At 37.5% G+C, this 18,851-nt stretch overlaps 1 protein-coding gene and 1 pseudogene across 1 annotated transcript; one reads left to right on the top strand and one right to left on the bottom strand.

The window, feature by feature from the left end:
• Window positions 1-180: 180 nt before the first annotated feature.
• On the top strand, window positions 181-17,508 carry LOC109112129 (caveolae-associated protein 1-like). Its single transcript, XM_042726639.1, has 2 exons — window positions 181-1,385; window positions 15,189-17,508. Exons 1-2 carry the CDS (start codon window positions 816-818, stop codon window positions 15,939-15,941), a joined length of 1,323 nt encoding a protein of 440 aa, XP_042582573.1. The 5' UTR covers window positions 181-815; the 3' UTR covers window positions 15,942-17,508.
• Window positions 9,612-9,753, bottom strand: LOC122139127 (annotated as a pseudogene).
• Window positions 17,509-18,851: the final 1,343 nt, after the last annotated feature.

The raw sequence follows: 18,851 nt of genomic DNA, 5'->3' as shown, positions 1-18,851 counted from the left end.
ACCACTCTCTTACTCTGGTCTGGAACTTCGCAAACCCCATACAAACAGAAATGTCTATATTAACTAAATTTTAACGCACTTGGAACACAAAGTTTAAAATGTTATTGTTATACAAGTGTCCATTTATCTAGACTCATTTATTGTAATGCCTATGTTGTTTCCAGTAACACAAAATGTCTTTGATAGTAATTTTCAAGATCAGGTTTACGCTTGAATGAGTCATAAATCGATTTGAGTTGTTTGTCTCATACTCTTGCATAAATTAATGGGTGGGTATGTATTCTCGTGTCCCTTGCCAGGCTCTAGGGAGGGTGGAGACTCCCCTTAAAGGGTCAGTGTGGGTGTGACCTTACAGTAAGTGATCACGGTAGAGGGCCGGACAATGGAGGGAAAGGGAAGACCTGACGGACGGGCTTCACAGGGAGCTGTGGTCACACGCACTCCCACAAACCTTGGAGCGAGAGTCTGCTTCCACCGACTGGCCGAGGTCCCAGAGTAGACTTGACGAAAAGAGAAAGGGAGGGAAAGTTTGAGGTATTATAGCAAACCTAGAGAGTAGTGCATAGTGGTAGTAGGTAGTACATGTGACAGTAGCCAAGAAGAGTTTGAAAGAGTTACTGAAGCTTGTTGCTTGCAAGTTGGAGTCATTCCACTCTGATTGCTAGGTGTCTGCTGTCATTCAAGTCTTTTTTTAGTGCTTTATTTTTACCCTAGGACGGCTTTCTTGCACACCGTGCCACAAGTGTGCATGCTTCTGCCCTCAAGCTGCAAGTAAGCTTGTGTGTGTTTCATCGGCGTCTACTTGAAACCAAGCCATGGCCGACACAGACTTCAAACTGGAGCGTGCGGTCTTTGTCGAAGTCTCTGATGACGATGAGGAGGTCGCCTTGGTGCTTGCTGCCACCAAACCTGCCACCACCTCCAAGGTGTTCAAATCAAAACGAGGTGACTATGATGATGACGATGACGACGACGACTCAGCAGAAGAGGTGGACCTGGTTTTGGGGCCAGGACTCGATGGAGGTGGCAGTGGTGAGGCCCAGAAATCCGAGGCCCAGGCTACCGGCATGAAGGTCCTGGCACTCCTAGACAAGATCATAGGTGTGGTGGACCAGATCCAGCAGACTCAGACAGGCCTCGAGGCCAAGCAGGAGACCATGGAGAAGAACATGAGCAGCATCCAGACGGAGCTGGCAAAGCTGGCGAAGAGTCATGTTGGAACGGCTGGGACGGTCAACAAGCTCCTGGACAAGGTGCGGAAGGTGAACGTCAACGTGAAGAGTGTGCGCACGGACCTGGAGAAGCAAGTGGGACAGATCAAAAAACTGGAGAACAATGAACATGAGCTCCTCAAGAGGAAGAACTTCAAAGTGCTCATCTTCCAGGTGAGTAATGGGTGCTTGGCAGAACGTCTGATTGCAAAGTCTTTGATATCTGAGCCTGGCATTCCATCATTCTTCTTAACTAATGGATACTAATTAGTCTTTTAGCTTGTACTTAAAGGAACCCTCAAGCAACCCTTACTCCACTGCATGGCTCTGTTCTTGCAGGGTTTGAACCTACAGTAGTTTGGTTACCATTCCCAGCTCTAACTAATGGGCTAGATCACCTTCTGATTGTGGAACTGGAGCTAATTGTGATTGGTTATAAAAGCTAGAGTCCAGGTGGTCCGTGGTCTTTTCCTTGCTGGTCTAGGTTTTTTTTTAGTTTATTTTTTTTTTTAAATTTTGTTAACATCTCCACACTGGTTGGCATAGTAACGATGCTTACTTATAGAAATCTGTGGAAAAAAAGTGAAATATGATATTCAGACCGAGATGCATTAAAATTCAATGCATTAAATGATTCGATTTCAAGCCATTTATAAATGTATAAATCCAGTTTCATGTGCTTCTTTTTCTTCATTCTATTATAATGAAATCTATTACTAAGTGTATTTTAAGATTGATACACACAAAAAAAAAAAAAAAAAATTGGGCAAAGTCTTAGACCACTTTCTGTTTCATTACGGAATAAAAGTAATTTCTTCTTAAACTAACTGACCCCAAACTTTTGAGTGATAGTCATTTTGAATAAAGATGTGCATACAATTTAATTATCATTTTTAAATTAATTATTATATTTGTTTACAAATAGGATTCTTAAAATAAATTGCAATGCTTTGCACATGATGCACTTTTTCCGCAGATATCTTAGCAACGTACATGTGCTTTCTGGGAAATAAGGTAATTGTACACTGCATTCACAAAGAGAAGGCCTATACGTTTTCCTTAATGGGTCTCTTTCTCTCACTGTGGAGAGACAGTTGGCTGAAAAAAAGGAAAAAGAATACAAATCTGTCACTGGGGCGGTACTCTTTCAAAAGGTACTAATATGCACACTTTACATACTAATATGTATTATTCAGCTATAAATAAGGCTTTTGTATCTTATGGTTCCTCCCAAGTGAACCTTTCATTATTGAGAGTGTATGGTTTACACGCACTCTTTATCATAGCTAATCTTACTGTACTTCAATAGAATATGAATATGCAATTTGCATAATGCAGTTCTCCACCAGGCTGTGATACAAAGAATGTATCACTTTTTAAAAAATTCAGTAATATACATGGACATATAGGCGTGTTTGAGCTGAAAGAATGATCACGACATGATTTAAATGCTAATGCCAGTGTCAATTCAGTGATGTTTCACAAAATATTTTTATGCTGAAATATTGTGTGCAAAAGTGCAACGTTGCAAACTCTGTTAAAAAATAACACTACACTTCATATGTAGAAAGTGTATTCTTTCTCTGGTGTTGTTTTGTTAAAATGCTAGATCAGTGTGTAGGGTAGATGAATTCGCTGCTGTGTGGAGCGCAGTTGTAAAGAGAGTCCTGTGCAAGCGAGCTGGACTGTGTTGGAGTCGGATTAAGTTTGTTTAGAGCGTGCTGGATTGCAGTATGGATGGATGGAGACTCACTCTGAGACCCCCACCCCCCCTCAAACTCTCTCTTACAGTCTAATTATAGTGCAGAATGCGCTAATGTCTACAAGGCTACCATAATGACACTACCGTCAGCCCAGAGGGAAAGAGAATCCTTCAGTTTTAGAAGTATGGCTGACTTTTGCATTGAACTTTATCCTACCATTTCTCACAGTTCACAACTTTTAAATATTAGATTTTAAATACAAGAAATATAATTTAATATTAATTCCATGTTATTATTACATGCATAATATTAAATACATACTAAAAATAAATTTTTGTGGTAAATACAATAAATGAATTACATTTTACAGCATTAAATACAGTAAATTACCTAAATCTGCCTTTGAGATCTATATGATAATATCATTATAAAGTGTGACAATTTACATAAATATAAAAGAAAATATTTTAAAATAAAATAAATATAATGTAATATCGATTACATGCTGCTATTATTAAATGAATACTAAAAATATAGTTTAGTATTAAATACTAGGATGTAATTTTACAGCATTAAATACAGTAAATTACCTTATATCATCACCATCTCCAACTATATGGTAATATTTTTATAGCAGTATGACTGACAGTGACAATTTACAAGAATATATTTGAAAATAAATAGAATTTTAGTATTAATTATGTTATTTTTAATACGTAACTTACATAATTACAGTATATTATTGAATGCATACTAAAATGCATTTTAACATTAAATACAATAAATTACATTTAACAGCATTAATACAATAAATTACCTTGCACGATAACTGCCATTGTCATTTATAATAATATCATTATAGCAGTGTGATTGACAGTGACAATTTACATGACTATAAAATAACTGTATTTTTAAAAATAAAATAAACTTTTTATATTACCATTTTACAGAATTAAATACAGCAAATTACATCAGCCACTGGTACCTATATGGTAATATTGTTATAGTGATTGACAGGAAAGTTGATGGTACATTAATTGTTTTCCATAATATAATTGTGATTAAAGACTCTTTTATGTTACAGTATTTATGTTATTATTTCTGTCTAATGGTGACATTATTGTGCTGCAGTAGAAGCGTCTAATAAGCATGTAAGATGTAGACAGGTTGAGGTTCAGTGTGTTCCAGCACTTTGCTGTTGTTTACCCTACACCAGCCTTACTGCAGTTATTAAGCCCCACTAACAACTCATTTCCTTCCAGCGCTGCTCTGAGAGGCTGCAGGGGGGAAAACAGTGGTGATGACGGGAGTGAGTGAGGTCATTTATTGGTATCTTTGTGAAATGTTGTTCTATTAGCTATTCCCCATCATTTCTCTGGGCAGATGTTATCTAATGAGGTTCATTATAGTCTATTAGGGAAAATCAGAGAAGATGCACCAGAGATATCACATAGAAAGGAACACTTTCTGTGTATCTCTCCTGGGAATGAGCAAAATCAGAAACGTACATTAGCTGTTTGAAAAACATGGGCACTGTTGATATATGCAATTCATTTTTATGTATTTTTATGTATTCAGTTAACATATGCAAATATTGTCATTGCCTGCATGCAGAATTAGATGTGCATATTTGTTTACCAGAAAGCAAATGTGCACATATACATACAGTACAGTAAGGTTCCAAAAGTCTGAACCACACATGAAAATGCTTCTGTAATGCTTTTATTCTAAATCAGTTTAAACAATCACAAGTTACATTATTAGCATAATAACTGACACTGATACAATAAATACAATAGTATGCACACTTTTTGTGCATGTGCCTACATGTTTGCCACAAATTTGTGTACAGTCTGATGATTATGTTATGCTGCATGTCTTGAGATGATCCAAAGAGCATCTGGTTTCCATATTAAATGTATTTATTTATGTAGTCATACATTTATATAACAGTAATTACTATAATATATTAATAATATAAATTATTGGTTTTACTACAATAACATTATTTCTAGAGGATAAACATAGATTTTTACTGTGATTGCAGAGTTTTGAATGAGTAGGAATTCAGTATACACTTTAAAAGAAATCAGTGACATTTACGTTAAAATATCGGCAGCTGTGGTTGCCAGAACCTTACTATGAAAAATATTTTTCATAATTTATATAATGTTAATATAAATACCTATTGAACTACTAATATTTGTTTTGTACCATTGTAATACACTAATAACCACCAAAAACAGGTGATTAACGTCACACGATGAATCAGAGTTCATCACAAACAGCTTTTCCACAAGCTGAGGATGGGAATAGTAATATATAGAAGGTGCACAGATTCATTCAAACACTAAACACCATCATGATAACACCCATGATACTGAAATAATGCAATAAACTTTAATTTAACAACTTTAGATGTAAGATAAAACCCTAATGTACACAACTGAGGTGAAGTTTGAAGTGTCATGTCGGGAATTCTGGGAATGTCAGTTTACGGTTTTTCACTGTAAATCACAAAATCCATCATTTTAACAGTGTTTTACAGCAAATTTAATTAGTTTGTCAGTTTACGGTTTTTCACTGTAAATCACAAAATCCATCATTTTAACAGTGTTTTACAGCAAATTTAATTAGTTATTCACCATATACAGTACGATTTTTAGTATTCACGTAGTACCGTATATAGTACGATTTTTACTGTATCATTTTTACTGTATTTTACTGTTAAAATCACTTATTTTTTACAGTGTGTATTCAAAGAGAAAACAGTTATTTTAAATTGTAATAGTATTTCACATTGAGTCTATGTGTGTGTGCATGTGCATATATGTTTGTGTGTGTGGATCTAATTGCTCATGAAGTCTCAGTTTCAGTCTTCTCTGGTGGAATGTCCACTGAGGCTGCAGGTTACACTACTGGCATTTATCAGATATCTAATCACAGACCTCTGAGACCTACATAAATTACCCCTGTAAAACTGGACTCCTGTAGGTGACAAGTGTGTGTGAGAGAGAGTGAGAAAGGCAGAGAGTACACACATTAATATTTCATAAATGGACATTCTAATTGATTTATTCAGAACTGACATTAACATCGTTATTCTCAGAAGGTATCATTGGAAGTTAATACCAGAAAAGTTGAATTTATAAACGCAAGCAGAGCCTTATGAGGTTCCTTTTATTTTATTTGTTGAAATATCCACTTACTTCTGACTGCTTTACTGGTACCGAATTTGAAGACATTTTTATTGCATTGTTTAAATGATTTGCTTTTGCAGCTGTGCACCTGTTATTAACATGCATGTCAAAAACGTACTATTTTAGGGATGCACATCATCTGAATGGTGTGCACATCATCTGTAGTGGTGTGCTGGGCGGAAGACGATGAGGTGTGGCTGTGACTTATGGGGGTTTGCGTGATCTTCAACATTACTGATGGCCTCTGCTCTATTTTTGCGCTGAATTCAGGGTGTCATATTCACCCAGACAGCAGTGTGTGTTAAGTGTTAGTGTGTGTGTCCGGGCCAGAATGCAATGTTTGATGAACGGGCTGAGAATAAATGAGGCGTGAGCTGCCACCCGTTTGTTGTGTGTGGATGTGTTTATAAAGCATCAGAAGAGTTGGTCACTTAACTCATTTTTAACATGTTGCGTAATATGTCAAATATGAGATACAGGAAGTGACATCTGCATTCGGGTCCAGGTCCTGAAATTACTGCATTCTTTCATATCACTTGCATGGGGCAGGGCTGCAGATGAATACGGAGAAACACTTGATACAGTAGTGCAGAGCCAGACACAGCAACACACATCTGAAGGTAAAATACACCTTTACTTATAATAAACTGGGATTAGGAGTCATTCTAATACAATTATACTGGATGTTATCCATTTCAGTTCAGCATCTCTCCGATGCAGTGCAGTTTCAACTCTTGTTCTTGTGTGCATTGAATAATAAAATCATGTTTGGCTTGTCAGGAGCATCATGGTGGCAGCAAATGCAGTGATTATAATACAAATAAAACATTGTGTGTCTGTGTGTATTTGTGTAAGAGAGATTGGGGTCTGTAATTTTACTTTATACATGTTTTTACTTAAACGTTTTTAAGTTTATAATTCTCATCAAGGCTGCGTTTGTTTAATCAGCAGGAAGGGTAATATTGTAAAATGTTAATACTATTTACTGTATTTACTGAAAGAACTGTTATTTATTTTATTTTATTTTAATATATTTTAAATTGTAATTTATTCTTATGATGGACAAACCTGAATTTTCAGCATCATTACTCCAGTCTTCAGTGTCACATGATCCTTCAGAAATCATTCTAATATTCTGATTTGCTGCTCAAGGAACATTTCTTATTATTATTAATGTTTAAAACAGTTCTGCTGCTTATTATTGGTATTTTATATTTTTATGGAAACCATGATACATTTTTTTGGATTATTTGGTTCACAGAACAGAATTTGATATATATACAGAGATGGGCACAAATACATCAAAATTATTTTGTTACAAATTACAAATACTTGCTCATCAAATGTACTATATGTAAAATGTAAAAATACAAGTAATTTGTCAAAATACAAAAATACAAACAATATTCACAAGGATTAATTTGAGGTGCAAGAGACATTGCCATTACATTTAGTTCTATACATGCATATGAGAAAGAGAAGTGCTTTCCCCTCCTTGGACAACTTATAAACAACATGTACTTAACCCTAACACTATACAATATATCTAATATATTGATCTATATTTCTTCTAATTTCTTATGTTCACTAAAGACACAACCGACTGTATTTGCTAGAATTCTGTCAAGAATGTCTATGCGTTATTTTTTCAAGTTTCTTTATCACTCCTTTATTGTTTTTTTTTTTTTTTTTTAATCAGATGTCAAAAATAAAGCAGTCCTGGATACCTGTATTGTCGTACCACCTAGTCCTACTCAAGAGGATGCCTCAAGCTATTTCACTGTCAACAGTAAAGATTAACTCCTAAAAATGCTGACATGTAGCTGATACAGGCCCTATGTAGAATTCAGAAACCCTTGTTATTAGCGACACCGGTGGCCATTAACTGAACTGAGGCCAGCAATTTACTGTTCATGCTTTTGCACGCACTCAAGTAATGCGAGCGAGCAACGGCCAATGTGATTCACCGACATCATGTCGACAGATGAGGTTTATTAAAATTACACTGTTATGAAGTTAGTGAGTAATATCTGATAGTATATTTTAATACATAATTGGCTAGTTTGCGCTGAGCACCAAAACATCATCTTTCATTGTTTTTCCCCCAATTAGAAGATGGAACCATGGATGAATTCTGTCATTAATTACTCACCCTCATGTCGTTTCACACCTGTAAGATCTTCGTTCATCTTCCAAACACATTATAATTTTTTTTATGAAATCCGAGAGCTTTCTGTCTCTCCATAAACAGCAATGCAACTTACACATTCAAAGCCCAGAACGGTTGGACAAAAACAAACAAAAAAAAAACATAATTTACAACTTTATGAAAATACTGATCTGCATTGTGTTCATGCAGTAGAAGTGGTAAAGTATGTATTTTTTTCATGCAAAGAAAGCACTCATGATGCTTCATAAAATTGTGGTTAATCCACTGGAGTCACATGGATAAGTTGATGTCTTTCCTCCATGTTTGGACTTCACCTTCATTGCGCTGTGGGGGATCGGGGACACACTCTGACTTGCACGTATGTTAGACTCCTTGGTCCGTGTTTCAAGACGGGTCAGATGGGTGGCCAACTTCGCCACGCCATCAGGAGGAGAGAAGGCATGAGGACACTGTCCACGGCCCCGGAGGTAAGCAGTGAAGTCGGTGTGGGAGGGCGCTGTAAAGCGTGTGACCGGGGCATGAGCTACCTCCGCCCCCTGATCCTTCCAAGCCAAATCGGAGGAGGGATCCTTGTGTGCAACCCGGCTGAGCGTATCCGCCAGGTTGAATCCTCCGGTCAGACCCTGCGGACCCCACCTGTTTACCTCTTAACAATTTCATGCCCTCTTGATCTTTCTCTTCAATGTTCTTTTCAACTTTCCCTCATGGTACTTGTTGACTATCGGTCTTGTGCCGGTATTTAGCCTTAGATAGAGTTAACCACCCACTTTGGGCTGCATTTACAAGCAACCTGACACTGCTACTGGCCTCACACCGTCCACCGGCTAAGCCTCCATCAGAAGGACTTGGGCCCCCGGCCTGCGTCAAGAGAGCGGTCTTCTGTACGTCTTCTGCATTTCCCTCGCCCCGTGGCTGAGCTCTTCCCAATTCACTCGCCGCTACTGAGGGAATACTTGTTCATTTCTTTTCCTCCACTTAGTAATATGCTTAAATTCAGCAGGTCGTCTCATCTATTCTGAGTTTGTAATCGAGATGGGGTTGTAATGGGGAGGCTGGCCTTAAGAGAGGTTCGCCAGCTGGGGCACGATGCACCACCGTCCCCCGGCCCAACCCCCCAACGACAGCGGAGGGGGATCAGACCCACTGGCAGCCGTGGAGAAGGACTTTCTGTCCTTGCTCTGACGGGGCACTGCTCTTTCCCCCTAGAGGGGGAAGATGGGACACGACCTGAGGCAGTCTGCATTTTGGAGGATGGAGAGGGATGGGGAGACCCATCCCCTAAGACGCTCCAGCCGTGGGACCTGGAGGCCCCCGATCAATGGGAAAGCGACCCTCAGACAGGCATGGCCCCGGGAGGAACCTGGGGCCACAAAGTGTGTTCGAAGTGTTGATGATCAATGTGTTCTGCAATTCACATTATTTCTCGCAGCTAGCTGCATTCTTCATCAAGTGATCCACCGCTGAGAGTTTTACTCTTTTTTGGAAGTTTGAGGCCTTGCTATGCGTCACAGTTTGTGAAAAAAAGGGGGGTCGTAACCACAGACGGGTGCTCCCTATTACTCGGGGTCTTTGATCCCACGGTCCCGGCAGGGCGCTTGACCTGAAACGTAGGACCTCGAGGAAAGCGTATCGTGATCCTTCCTTCCTCCACTTACGCTACGACTTTCTTTTTTCGGATGGGGGCGGTGGGGAGGGGATACCTCGGTACACCCCGAGGCAGAGCCGGAAAAACTGTGATGATAGGCTATAGTTGGCAGTACTGTTAACACAGGTGAAGAAAGATATTGTATTATCTGAGAATAAAAAGACCTTGATTAAGTATTTTAAGCATTTCAAATACAAATTAATGTCTCTCAAAGTATTTAATGACAAATTACATTTCATTTTTTTGTCAAACAAAATACAAATGACAAAATACCCAAAATTAAATACGTATTTTAAATACATTTAAATTTAATTATTTTAATTTCTTTTTGTGTGTGTATATATATATATATATATATATATATATATATATATATATATATATACACACACACACACACACACACACACACACACACAATGTATATTATATATTATATATATATATATATATATATATATATATATATATATATATATATATATATATATATATATATATATATATATATATATAATAAGTTAATGGTTGAAAAGCCTGTACCTCTTTGACATTATGAAGCTGTCAGATATATAAAAACAGCAGATGGCTCCTGTTTCAACCGCAGTAGTTTAATATAACCTTTAGCCAATGAGAAACAGGTTCAGTAGTGTGTGTTGTTATGCCTGTTTTATTCTTTTGTTAATGGCGTCTTACCCTTAAAAAAATAATGCATGTGCACTTGTGGTTCTGGTGTCCTGACTGACACAACAAATATCTTGTCTCTTATGCAAGAGAGAGATTGTATTTTTGTAATACCTGTCACAAAACCCATACTAAAGTCATGGTAAAAGTTATTATTTTTTATTTTCTCAGTAGGAGTTCTGCTGTACAGCTGCTGCTCTGAACCCAACAGAAGTCAAAAGCTTTTCAGTGCCTCTACCTTCACATGCCTTTCAACATCATGCCTCTAACACACACACACACACACACACACACACACACACACACACAAACAGCTGTTATCTACTCATCACCGGCTGATTTTGTTTAGCTGTATATGTCATGCGAACGACTGCACCAAATGTTTTTACCGCTGTCTTGGTAACAGTTGTCATGGTGCCATGGTCCATAGATCGCTGTTTATCTGGGTAATTGTTCTCCTCTTTTAGGGGGTTAGATGGGGATCTTCTATATATACAGTGTGGACTGACATTCTTTTTAGCCTAGAGCTTTTGAGCAGGAGTTTGAGGGTATTACACGGCACCAGACACACTGGCAGCAGCATTAATGTCGTATTTACGGTTACTGTATTTGTACTATTGCTTTTGCCAGTACTACATAGTTGCAACCAGTACCCAAAATGAACTTTTTGAGTGAATTGAGAATTTACTGGCCATATATATTTCTTATCAGCCGAATTTTAGTGGAAAATAGTGCAGATCATTGTGTTATATGAGACACTGCATCTGTCACAAAAATATAACAACCAATTGTGATTTTGCTGCACTTTTGCTTTAGTCAGCTAAAAAGTATAGCCAGAGTGAAAGTTTAAACGTCCTAGAAAAACTTCCACTAAGAAATAGTTACGTTTAAACCGTGTGCTAAGACACCAGCCAACTGGCAAACATTTTATTTACTCCCCAAAGCCAGATTTTACAGGGATTCAGTGCTCTGTAAGTGTTCATTTTGGACTCTGGTTTAAACCTTGTACCCAGTGACCCAACTCTAGGCATTTGGTTTGCTAAAATTGTTGCATTTACAATAATTGAAATTGTTATATTTACAAGAATCTATCTAAAATTGGACTTTGTTGTGCATATTGATTGGGTTTTGGCACTTTTGACCTTAGTTTCGGGTGATATGTTCCAGTAATGGCCACAATGCACAGTATGAACTTATTTCTCTTCTGTAAGAAATTTAATGATTTCAATGATTTTGACAATGGTTTACATTAAAGTAGTCTGTTGCTTTATAAGAGAATTCATGGCAGTTGCAGATATATATTTACAGTGATGACCCTCATTTCAATCAGTTTCTGACAACAGTTATTTTCTGCACTGTAATTATTTTTAGATTCACTGTTTAATACAAGCTCTGTTTATGAATTTAGTCATTAAAATATAATTAATAAATTAAAATAATTGCTGCTATCTAAAATAGACTGATTTGATCATCATAATTAATTTTAGTAATATATTGTACATTAAAATAATTTGAATAATATAAATGTTATTTTATTTAAATATATTTTGCATGATGTGTTTTACCAGTACTGTCTAATTTCAGCTTTTTAATTAAAATTGTCTGATTTTCAGTGTTGTCATTATTTACGACAAACTAAATCTTTGACTTGCTTGCTGTTACAGACCACATCTGTAAATTTACATTATAAATTACTTTTATGTTTATGGGTGGATCTTGACCCTTTCAATACAGAGGACATGGAGACATATGGAAATAATTAGGAGCAGTTGCTGATGTGCCATCTTAATCATAACATCTGTGATTCAGCTGCAAAACATAATGCAGTCAATTCCTTGAATCCATATTATTCACCAGGACACGCTACTGGAATTTGTTGTGGCCCATCAAATTGTTATGAAAAAGGGATCTTTCCAGTTACGTGATTTGCTCCCCAGTATTTACATATATTCTCAGTAATTCTATGTGTGTTTACACTGAGTTCTCTCTGTTGGCTTTGGCTGTTTGAATTGAGAGTTTGCGGTGAATGTGCAATGATCACTGCACATTTTCAGCATTGTGTAACACCTCAGACATCTCCGGACCTCTAAATTCTGGCTTGTTCTGGAGTTTTAGGGTGTTTATCGAACCCAGGTTCAGATAAGAACTAACTTTTTTGGATCAAAATATGAAACTTTTTGACATGCCAAATGAATGGAAGACAAACAGCTGCTAAACTCAAATGGAGGCATCACTAAAATCAGCCAAGACATAAAGTAAAGCTCACATCTAACACTATGCAGTTTATCTGGGATGTTTATTAGGTGTCTGTTATGTCTCTCTCTCTCATACACACACACACACATACACACAGCACAGTTCCTGCAGGTCTTCAGTCCAGTGCTTGAATCTGAGCTGTCTGTGAGTCACTGAGTGGATGCAGTTACTATGGTGACAGCATCAGTATTTACTGGTTAGTGTGCAGAATGGAATAGTGATACAGTAATAGGTGATTAAGGAGTGAATGAATGAGCACTGTTCAAGGAATGAGACAGATGGAATACAAAGAGAGAAATGCCAGCCCCAAAATAAACGCATACATACATCATCAGCCTTCACAACCAGGAAAGGAAACACGTGCAAATTTACGTGGACTTTCATTGGCACGGGGCCAGAGAAAAAAAATGGATTCGTGGATAACAGAAAGATGATTATTTGTAAATTGTAAGGAGAGACCTGCATAGTGTAAAATCTTCTTTTGACCACCAGAGGGTGTGTTATACCTTTTGATACAGCCATTATGATCAAGAGAAGGAATAAACCAGCTGTCTTTACATCGGCATATGATTAAATAACATAATATGATAACTTACAAGCTGGGCGGAGAGTTGATACCATTACTATGCTTTTCCTTCTCAAAATAGCATCTGTTTTATGGGTAGAACACGTTTGTCTAATATGGATGTTATCAAGTATCTTTTAACCTACATTTTGTGTTCAAATATCTGCTGAAATTCTCTTTAAATTGATGTGGCCATGTCTCACTCAAATAGATGGCTTTGCATTGTTGTGTTTGTACTTGAATTAGTGTATTTTTTAGCAAACAGTTCTCCGGGGGAATTCTGTGATGCTTTTTTTTTTTGGTGATAAATCTCTTTGAATTGCTTACAGGGCCCTAGTTGAGTGTTCAAAAGAGACTGAATAAGAGCTTTTTACTATTTCGGTCTTTCAGAAGACTTTGGTTCTCTAGGTGAGCCAGTGCGGTTTACTACAACCCCAAAATGCAATTGAACATTTAAACCACACAAAGATAAAACATGCTATTTATAACTCTGTTCAAGATTCTGTTCTTTTAACTTGTGTTACAAGTTCTAAAACTGTATATGCACCAATGCATTTGACAATCAATTTGACACTTTTGTTTGTTTGTGTGTTTGTGTGTGTTTGTGGTGTTTATTTCTTTAATAAAAATACTCGATCCTGTACACCTGTGAGAAGACACGAGATATATATATATATATATATATATATATATATATATCTATCTATATATATATATGTGTGTGTGTGTGTGTGTGTGTGTGTGTGTGTGTGTGTGTATGTATGTATGTATATATTAGATGTTGTTCAAATTTGTAATTTATATATCTGTTAATTTAAAATTTTAAACCAAACTATCTTGTTTTGCTTTAAAAGCGTTTTTCCTAATTTACATATGAACCATCGCAGTTACAGTGCCCTCTAGAGTGCTATATTCGTCTGTGGACTCTATTTGATTTTACTAACGGCCCATATTTAAAATGAATCACATTGACATTTTCTCATTCTAGTTGCATAGAAATCAGTTTATTAACTTGCTACAAAGTTCCTCTACCCGTGTAATCATGGTGATTATCTTTCCCAGTGCTGAGACGAGTTATATCATGTCCTGAATTTCATATCAGTCTATCTGCATGACCTGCAAATGAGGACTGAATGACTCAATGGGATATAAAACACCATGTTAAGAACAAGTTTAGGGGTAACAATATAGAGCGATTATAAGTCTTGAGACAGAATGAAGTATAACTGGTTATGAAAACAATCTGTAAACTATTATTAGATATTAGTTTCATGAAGAATTCAAAGCAATCGGTCTAAAAACAAGACGAACACTGCAATAATACTATAGTAATATTAATACTTAGACAATTTTTTGCCACTGTTTTGATTGAAAAAATCAGGGACAAATATTGCTCAGATATTGGACTCACCCCCTGTACACCCCTGTTTTCCAGCCCTCAAAAGAAACTAGTTGAAGAGCCCTGGTTTAAAGGGTCATGACCCCCCTGAGTATTATGGACAGAAACAAAGTCTGCTGAGTACGCTCTTATTAAACATGTATTTGCACCTATTTGATTTTTATATTCAGTACTTTTTGTCTGACAGTAATACTGAAAGTGACAATTTCTCTGATTCTCTGTAGTAAGAAATGGTGCTATTCATGATTAATTTAATACCAACTGCTTAGATTCAAATCTGGAAGTTCAAAAATATTCTGATCTGCCTGGTCTAATCTAATCTTAGTTCTTTAATTTTTCTCACCTTTTCTCTCAGGACAAGGTAAAACCTGTGAAGGTCTCTAAGAAGCCAGTGGCTGCAGGAGAGGAAGGAGAGCTGGTGCTGAGTGAAGGAGCAGAGGAAGACCATGGCTCTGAAGAGGAAGTTGAGGTTGAGGAGATCATAGAGGAATCTCGTGCTGAACGCATCAAACGCAGCGGCCTCCAGAAGGTGGACAAGCTGAAGATAGCCTTCAGCAAGGAGCAGATGGACAAGACCAGACAGAAAACCAAGGAGAACCTGGAGAAAACCCGACAGAGAACTAAAGAGAACCTGGAGAAGACACGTCAGAGAACCCGAGAGAACCTTGAGAAGACCAAGAAGAGCCTGGGCAAGAAGATGGGTAAGCTAGGAACAAAGATGACGCCTAACACCGAGCGCCGGGAGAAGATCCGCAGCTCCAGAGAGAAGATGAAGAAGTCACTGACGCCCAATCACACCATCTACGCCCGCTCCAAATCAACCACCTACCGCGTACCGCCCTTCACCTTCCACGTCAAGAAGATCCGTGAGGGTGAGATCGAACCCACGCCAGAACCAGAGGAAGAGGAAGAGGAGGAGCAGGTGGAGCAGAACGAGGAGGTCCATGAGGGTCTTGCAGCGCAGGAAGGAGGTTTAGTGTCAAGGCTGGAGGAAGGTGAACTGGTCAATCTTGACAGCCCGGAGATGGAGGCCTTACTAGAGGCAGCTGATCAATCACGGCTGGCGTTCCAGGAGACGGTGAGGCCAAGGGAGAAGGCCGGCCAGTAAGTCCAACAAGCTGAGCCCTGGGAAAAGCTTATCACAGAAAAATAATGTGGAGGTCTGGAGATAAATCAGGCTGAAAGGATGTAGAGAACTGAGATGTGCTTGAGGACGGAATAAAGAGCAAATGAATGAAGTCGACTGGACCTTTGGCTGAACATTTTGTTTGTTTGTTTGTTTCTTATTATACTCTCAACCCCAAGGTTGCATTTTTTGTTTTGTTTTGTTCAATTGTCAATTTTTTAATTGACTAATGGTCAATTTTGTGTCAAATAAAAAATAATAAATCAAATAATTTTAAATTTGATTACCAAGACTTAATCTACATTTAAAATCTTAAAAAACAAAGGAATGTGGATGGTGGATGTGGAGAGGTTTGCACTCCGCACAAATATTTTCATGAACACTCTCATGGCGTTTAGTTCCTATATTAGACATTTAATTTTAACTTATACATTTGGAATCAAGGCCTATATTTAATGAACACCTTGTGTTGTTTGTACTATCATGTGATGTGATGTCTGCTAATTTCAACAGTATAAATTAAAAGCAGGCTCTACTCATCTTTTAGAACATCCGGGCTTTGTTTTAATTTCATGAATGAACTGCTGGAAGCTGTTGAAAGTGAAAGCTTTAAGGTGCAAGAAAGTATGTTGTCTGTTGGAAATATTGTTGTGAGGGAAAGTAAATTAAAAAATATTTAATTAAAGTGAAAATGGAAAGAAATAATTACAAATAACTACTGACTGAACTTTTTTCTTTTGAAACTGAAGGTTTTAATAATGACGTGGGTTCTGGCGAGTTGTTTTGTGGTGTAAACACTGATTTGAATGTAATCCAAGCTCTTAAGGTTTTAAATGCTTCACTTTCTGACTCAGACTTTATGTAAATTATGAATTGCTTCATAATGCTTCATAATGTAATCTTTGATCTATATATGTAAACAAGAAGCTCTCAAAAACCTATAAGATCAAGTGGAATATCAGTCTCTGAAAAACTTCAGAATTCACTTTTATTCCTTTTGTGCTAAATTCATTGGACTGTTTACTTTGTTTGTACATATACACTTTAACATGTTCAAAGTTAGGCTATTACCTTTCATATAAACACACAAATACTGTATTAGGTGACCAGGGACCTTCTCAATGGAAAAGTAATGCTGATATAATAGTCATTTTGTAGTCCAGTTTACTGAAGTAAAGAGAAATACAGTACATCATAGCTGTATCCTATCTGAGAATTCAGCTCGATTATTGATCTTTCATTGTACTTTAAGTGCGTTCATATCAAATAATTGGCCCACATTATTGCAAATAGCTTAACAGACAAATTTTACAAACAATACACTCCCTGAAAAAACCTTTTGTATCATGCTATTTATGATCTGGTATTATGAAAATGTCCAGTTGTTGCAGTGTTCATGACACATATGGGCAATAGTCTTTAAGTGTGAAGGTCTAATGAAGCTGCTTATTGCTCTGCTGCTATCCTTGTGAGATTTGTGGCTGTATAAATGGATTTTAGGTGTAGGTTGATTTTAATAAATAAAAGTGTCCACCTTTGTGCTGTGAGACCTGAGGCTTGATTTATTTATTTAATGCAAGGAATCTGCAGTCCGATTTTCAGAGGACATTTTCTTTCAAATTCAGTGCTAAGTCTTGAAACATGAACATATGTCTATATAGTATACAAATTTGGACATGGCCGTACTAAAAATAATGCAATATTCTTCCAGAGAGTGTCCATTAGGTTAGCAATATTTGAAAAAGTCCCAAAACACACTCACTGCCAGGCCTGGAATCAGACACTTGGAGGTCTTTTTAAAGTTATACTAAAAGACCTTGATGAAAAAGTATGACCTATCAATCACATTGCAGAAGGAAAGTAGTAGACTATGCAGTACAACATGTTTGTACATATGTATTTATATCATGTTGATAATTTATAGGCCTTAAAATTTGCATATAGTGTAGGCTTTATAGGGTTAAATAGTAAAATCAAAGTGTAACTTTCAAAACTAAGAAACTTTCAACTTCATCCCTAGTCCAAAAAGAGCATTTATTGAATCTAATCTTTCTTCATTTTCAATGAGACATGATTATCAGTGACAAATGCACAGCAAACAAAAGTCTGAATACACCCTGAATACAGCTGGACACTGCAGGTAAACAGATTTAGTCGATGTTAGCACGAATGCCCATTAATGGCCAATATTTGAAAGTGAAAAGTGAAAGTGACGCAACGTGGCCAAGTATGGTGACCCTTACTCAGAATTAGTGCTCTGCATTTATCAAGATGGTCCTCATTGCAGAACACAAGATCCAGGGGGCGTGGTTGGATCCAGATCCAACTCCTCACACCTTACATATACCTAAACCTTCCCATCTCCACCCCCTGATCCCTAAACCCACCCTTCTCCATCCCTAAACCTACCAATCTCCACCCCCTAGATGTGGATCCAACCACGCCCCCTGGATCAGTGAGGTGCTACTGCATTTATCCCATCCAAAGTGCACGCGCACGCACGCACGCACACACGCACGCACGCACACACACACACACCCAGAGCAGCCATTTTTTGCTGCGGCGCCCGGGGAGCAGTTGGGGGTTCGGTGCCTTGCTCAAGGCCACCTCAGTCGTGGTATTGAAGGTGGAGAGAGCGCTGTACATTCACTCCCCCCACCTACAATCCCTGCCTGTACAAGACTCGAACCCGCAACCTTTGCATTATGAGTCTGGCTCTCTAACCATTAAGCCACGACTTCCCCTGGAATATACCTTACTAACTCTGGACTGCAGAGTAAAAACAAATACTAAAACATGTATGATTTGACCCCGCTTAAAATAGGCATTTAAAGGCTTTGAAAAAAATAAAAAATAAAAAGTGCCTTTGGTACAGCTTGTAAACTTTATTAA

Source organism: Cyprinus carpio, chromosome A3, assembly GCF_018340385.1.
Source record: "Cyprinus carpio isolate SPL01 chromosome A3, ASM1834038v1, whole genome shotgun sequence".
Taxonomy (NCBI): domain Eukaryota; kingdom Metazoa; phylum Chordata; class Actinopteri; order Cypriniformes; family Cyprinidae; genus Cyprinus; species Cyprinus carpio.
Note: the sequence above shows the minus strand (reverse complement) of the source record. Positions and strands in the feature narration are given on the sequence as shown.

Bases quoted from the DNA above. Each gene is read 5' to 3' on its own strand.
- LOC109112129 (XM_042726639.1), top strand. From the start codon at position 816: ATGGCCGACACAGACTTCAAACTGGAGCGTGCGGTCTTTGTCGAAGTC. The intron at 1,386-15,188 runs GTGAGTAATGGG...CTTTTCTCTCAG, and splicing joins TCAAAGTGCTCATCTTCCAG to GACAAGGTAAAACCTGTGAA.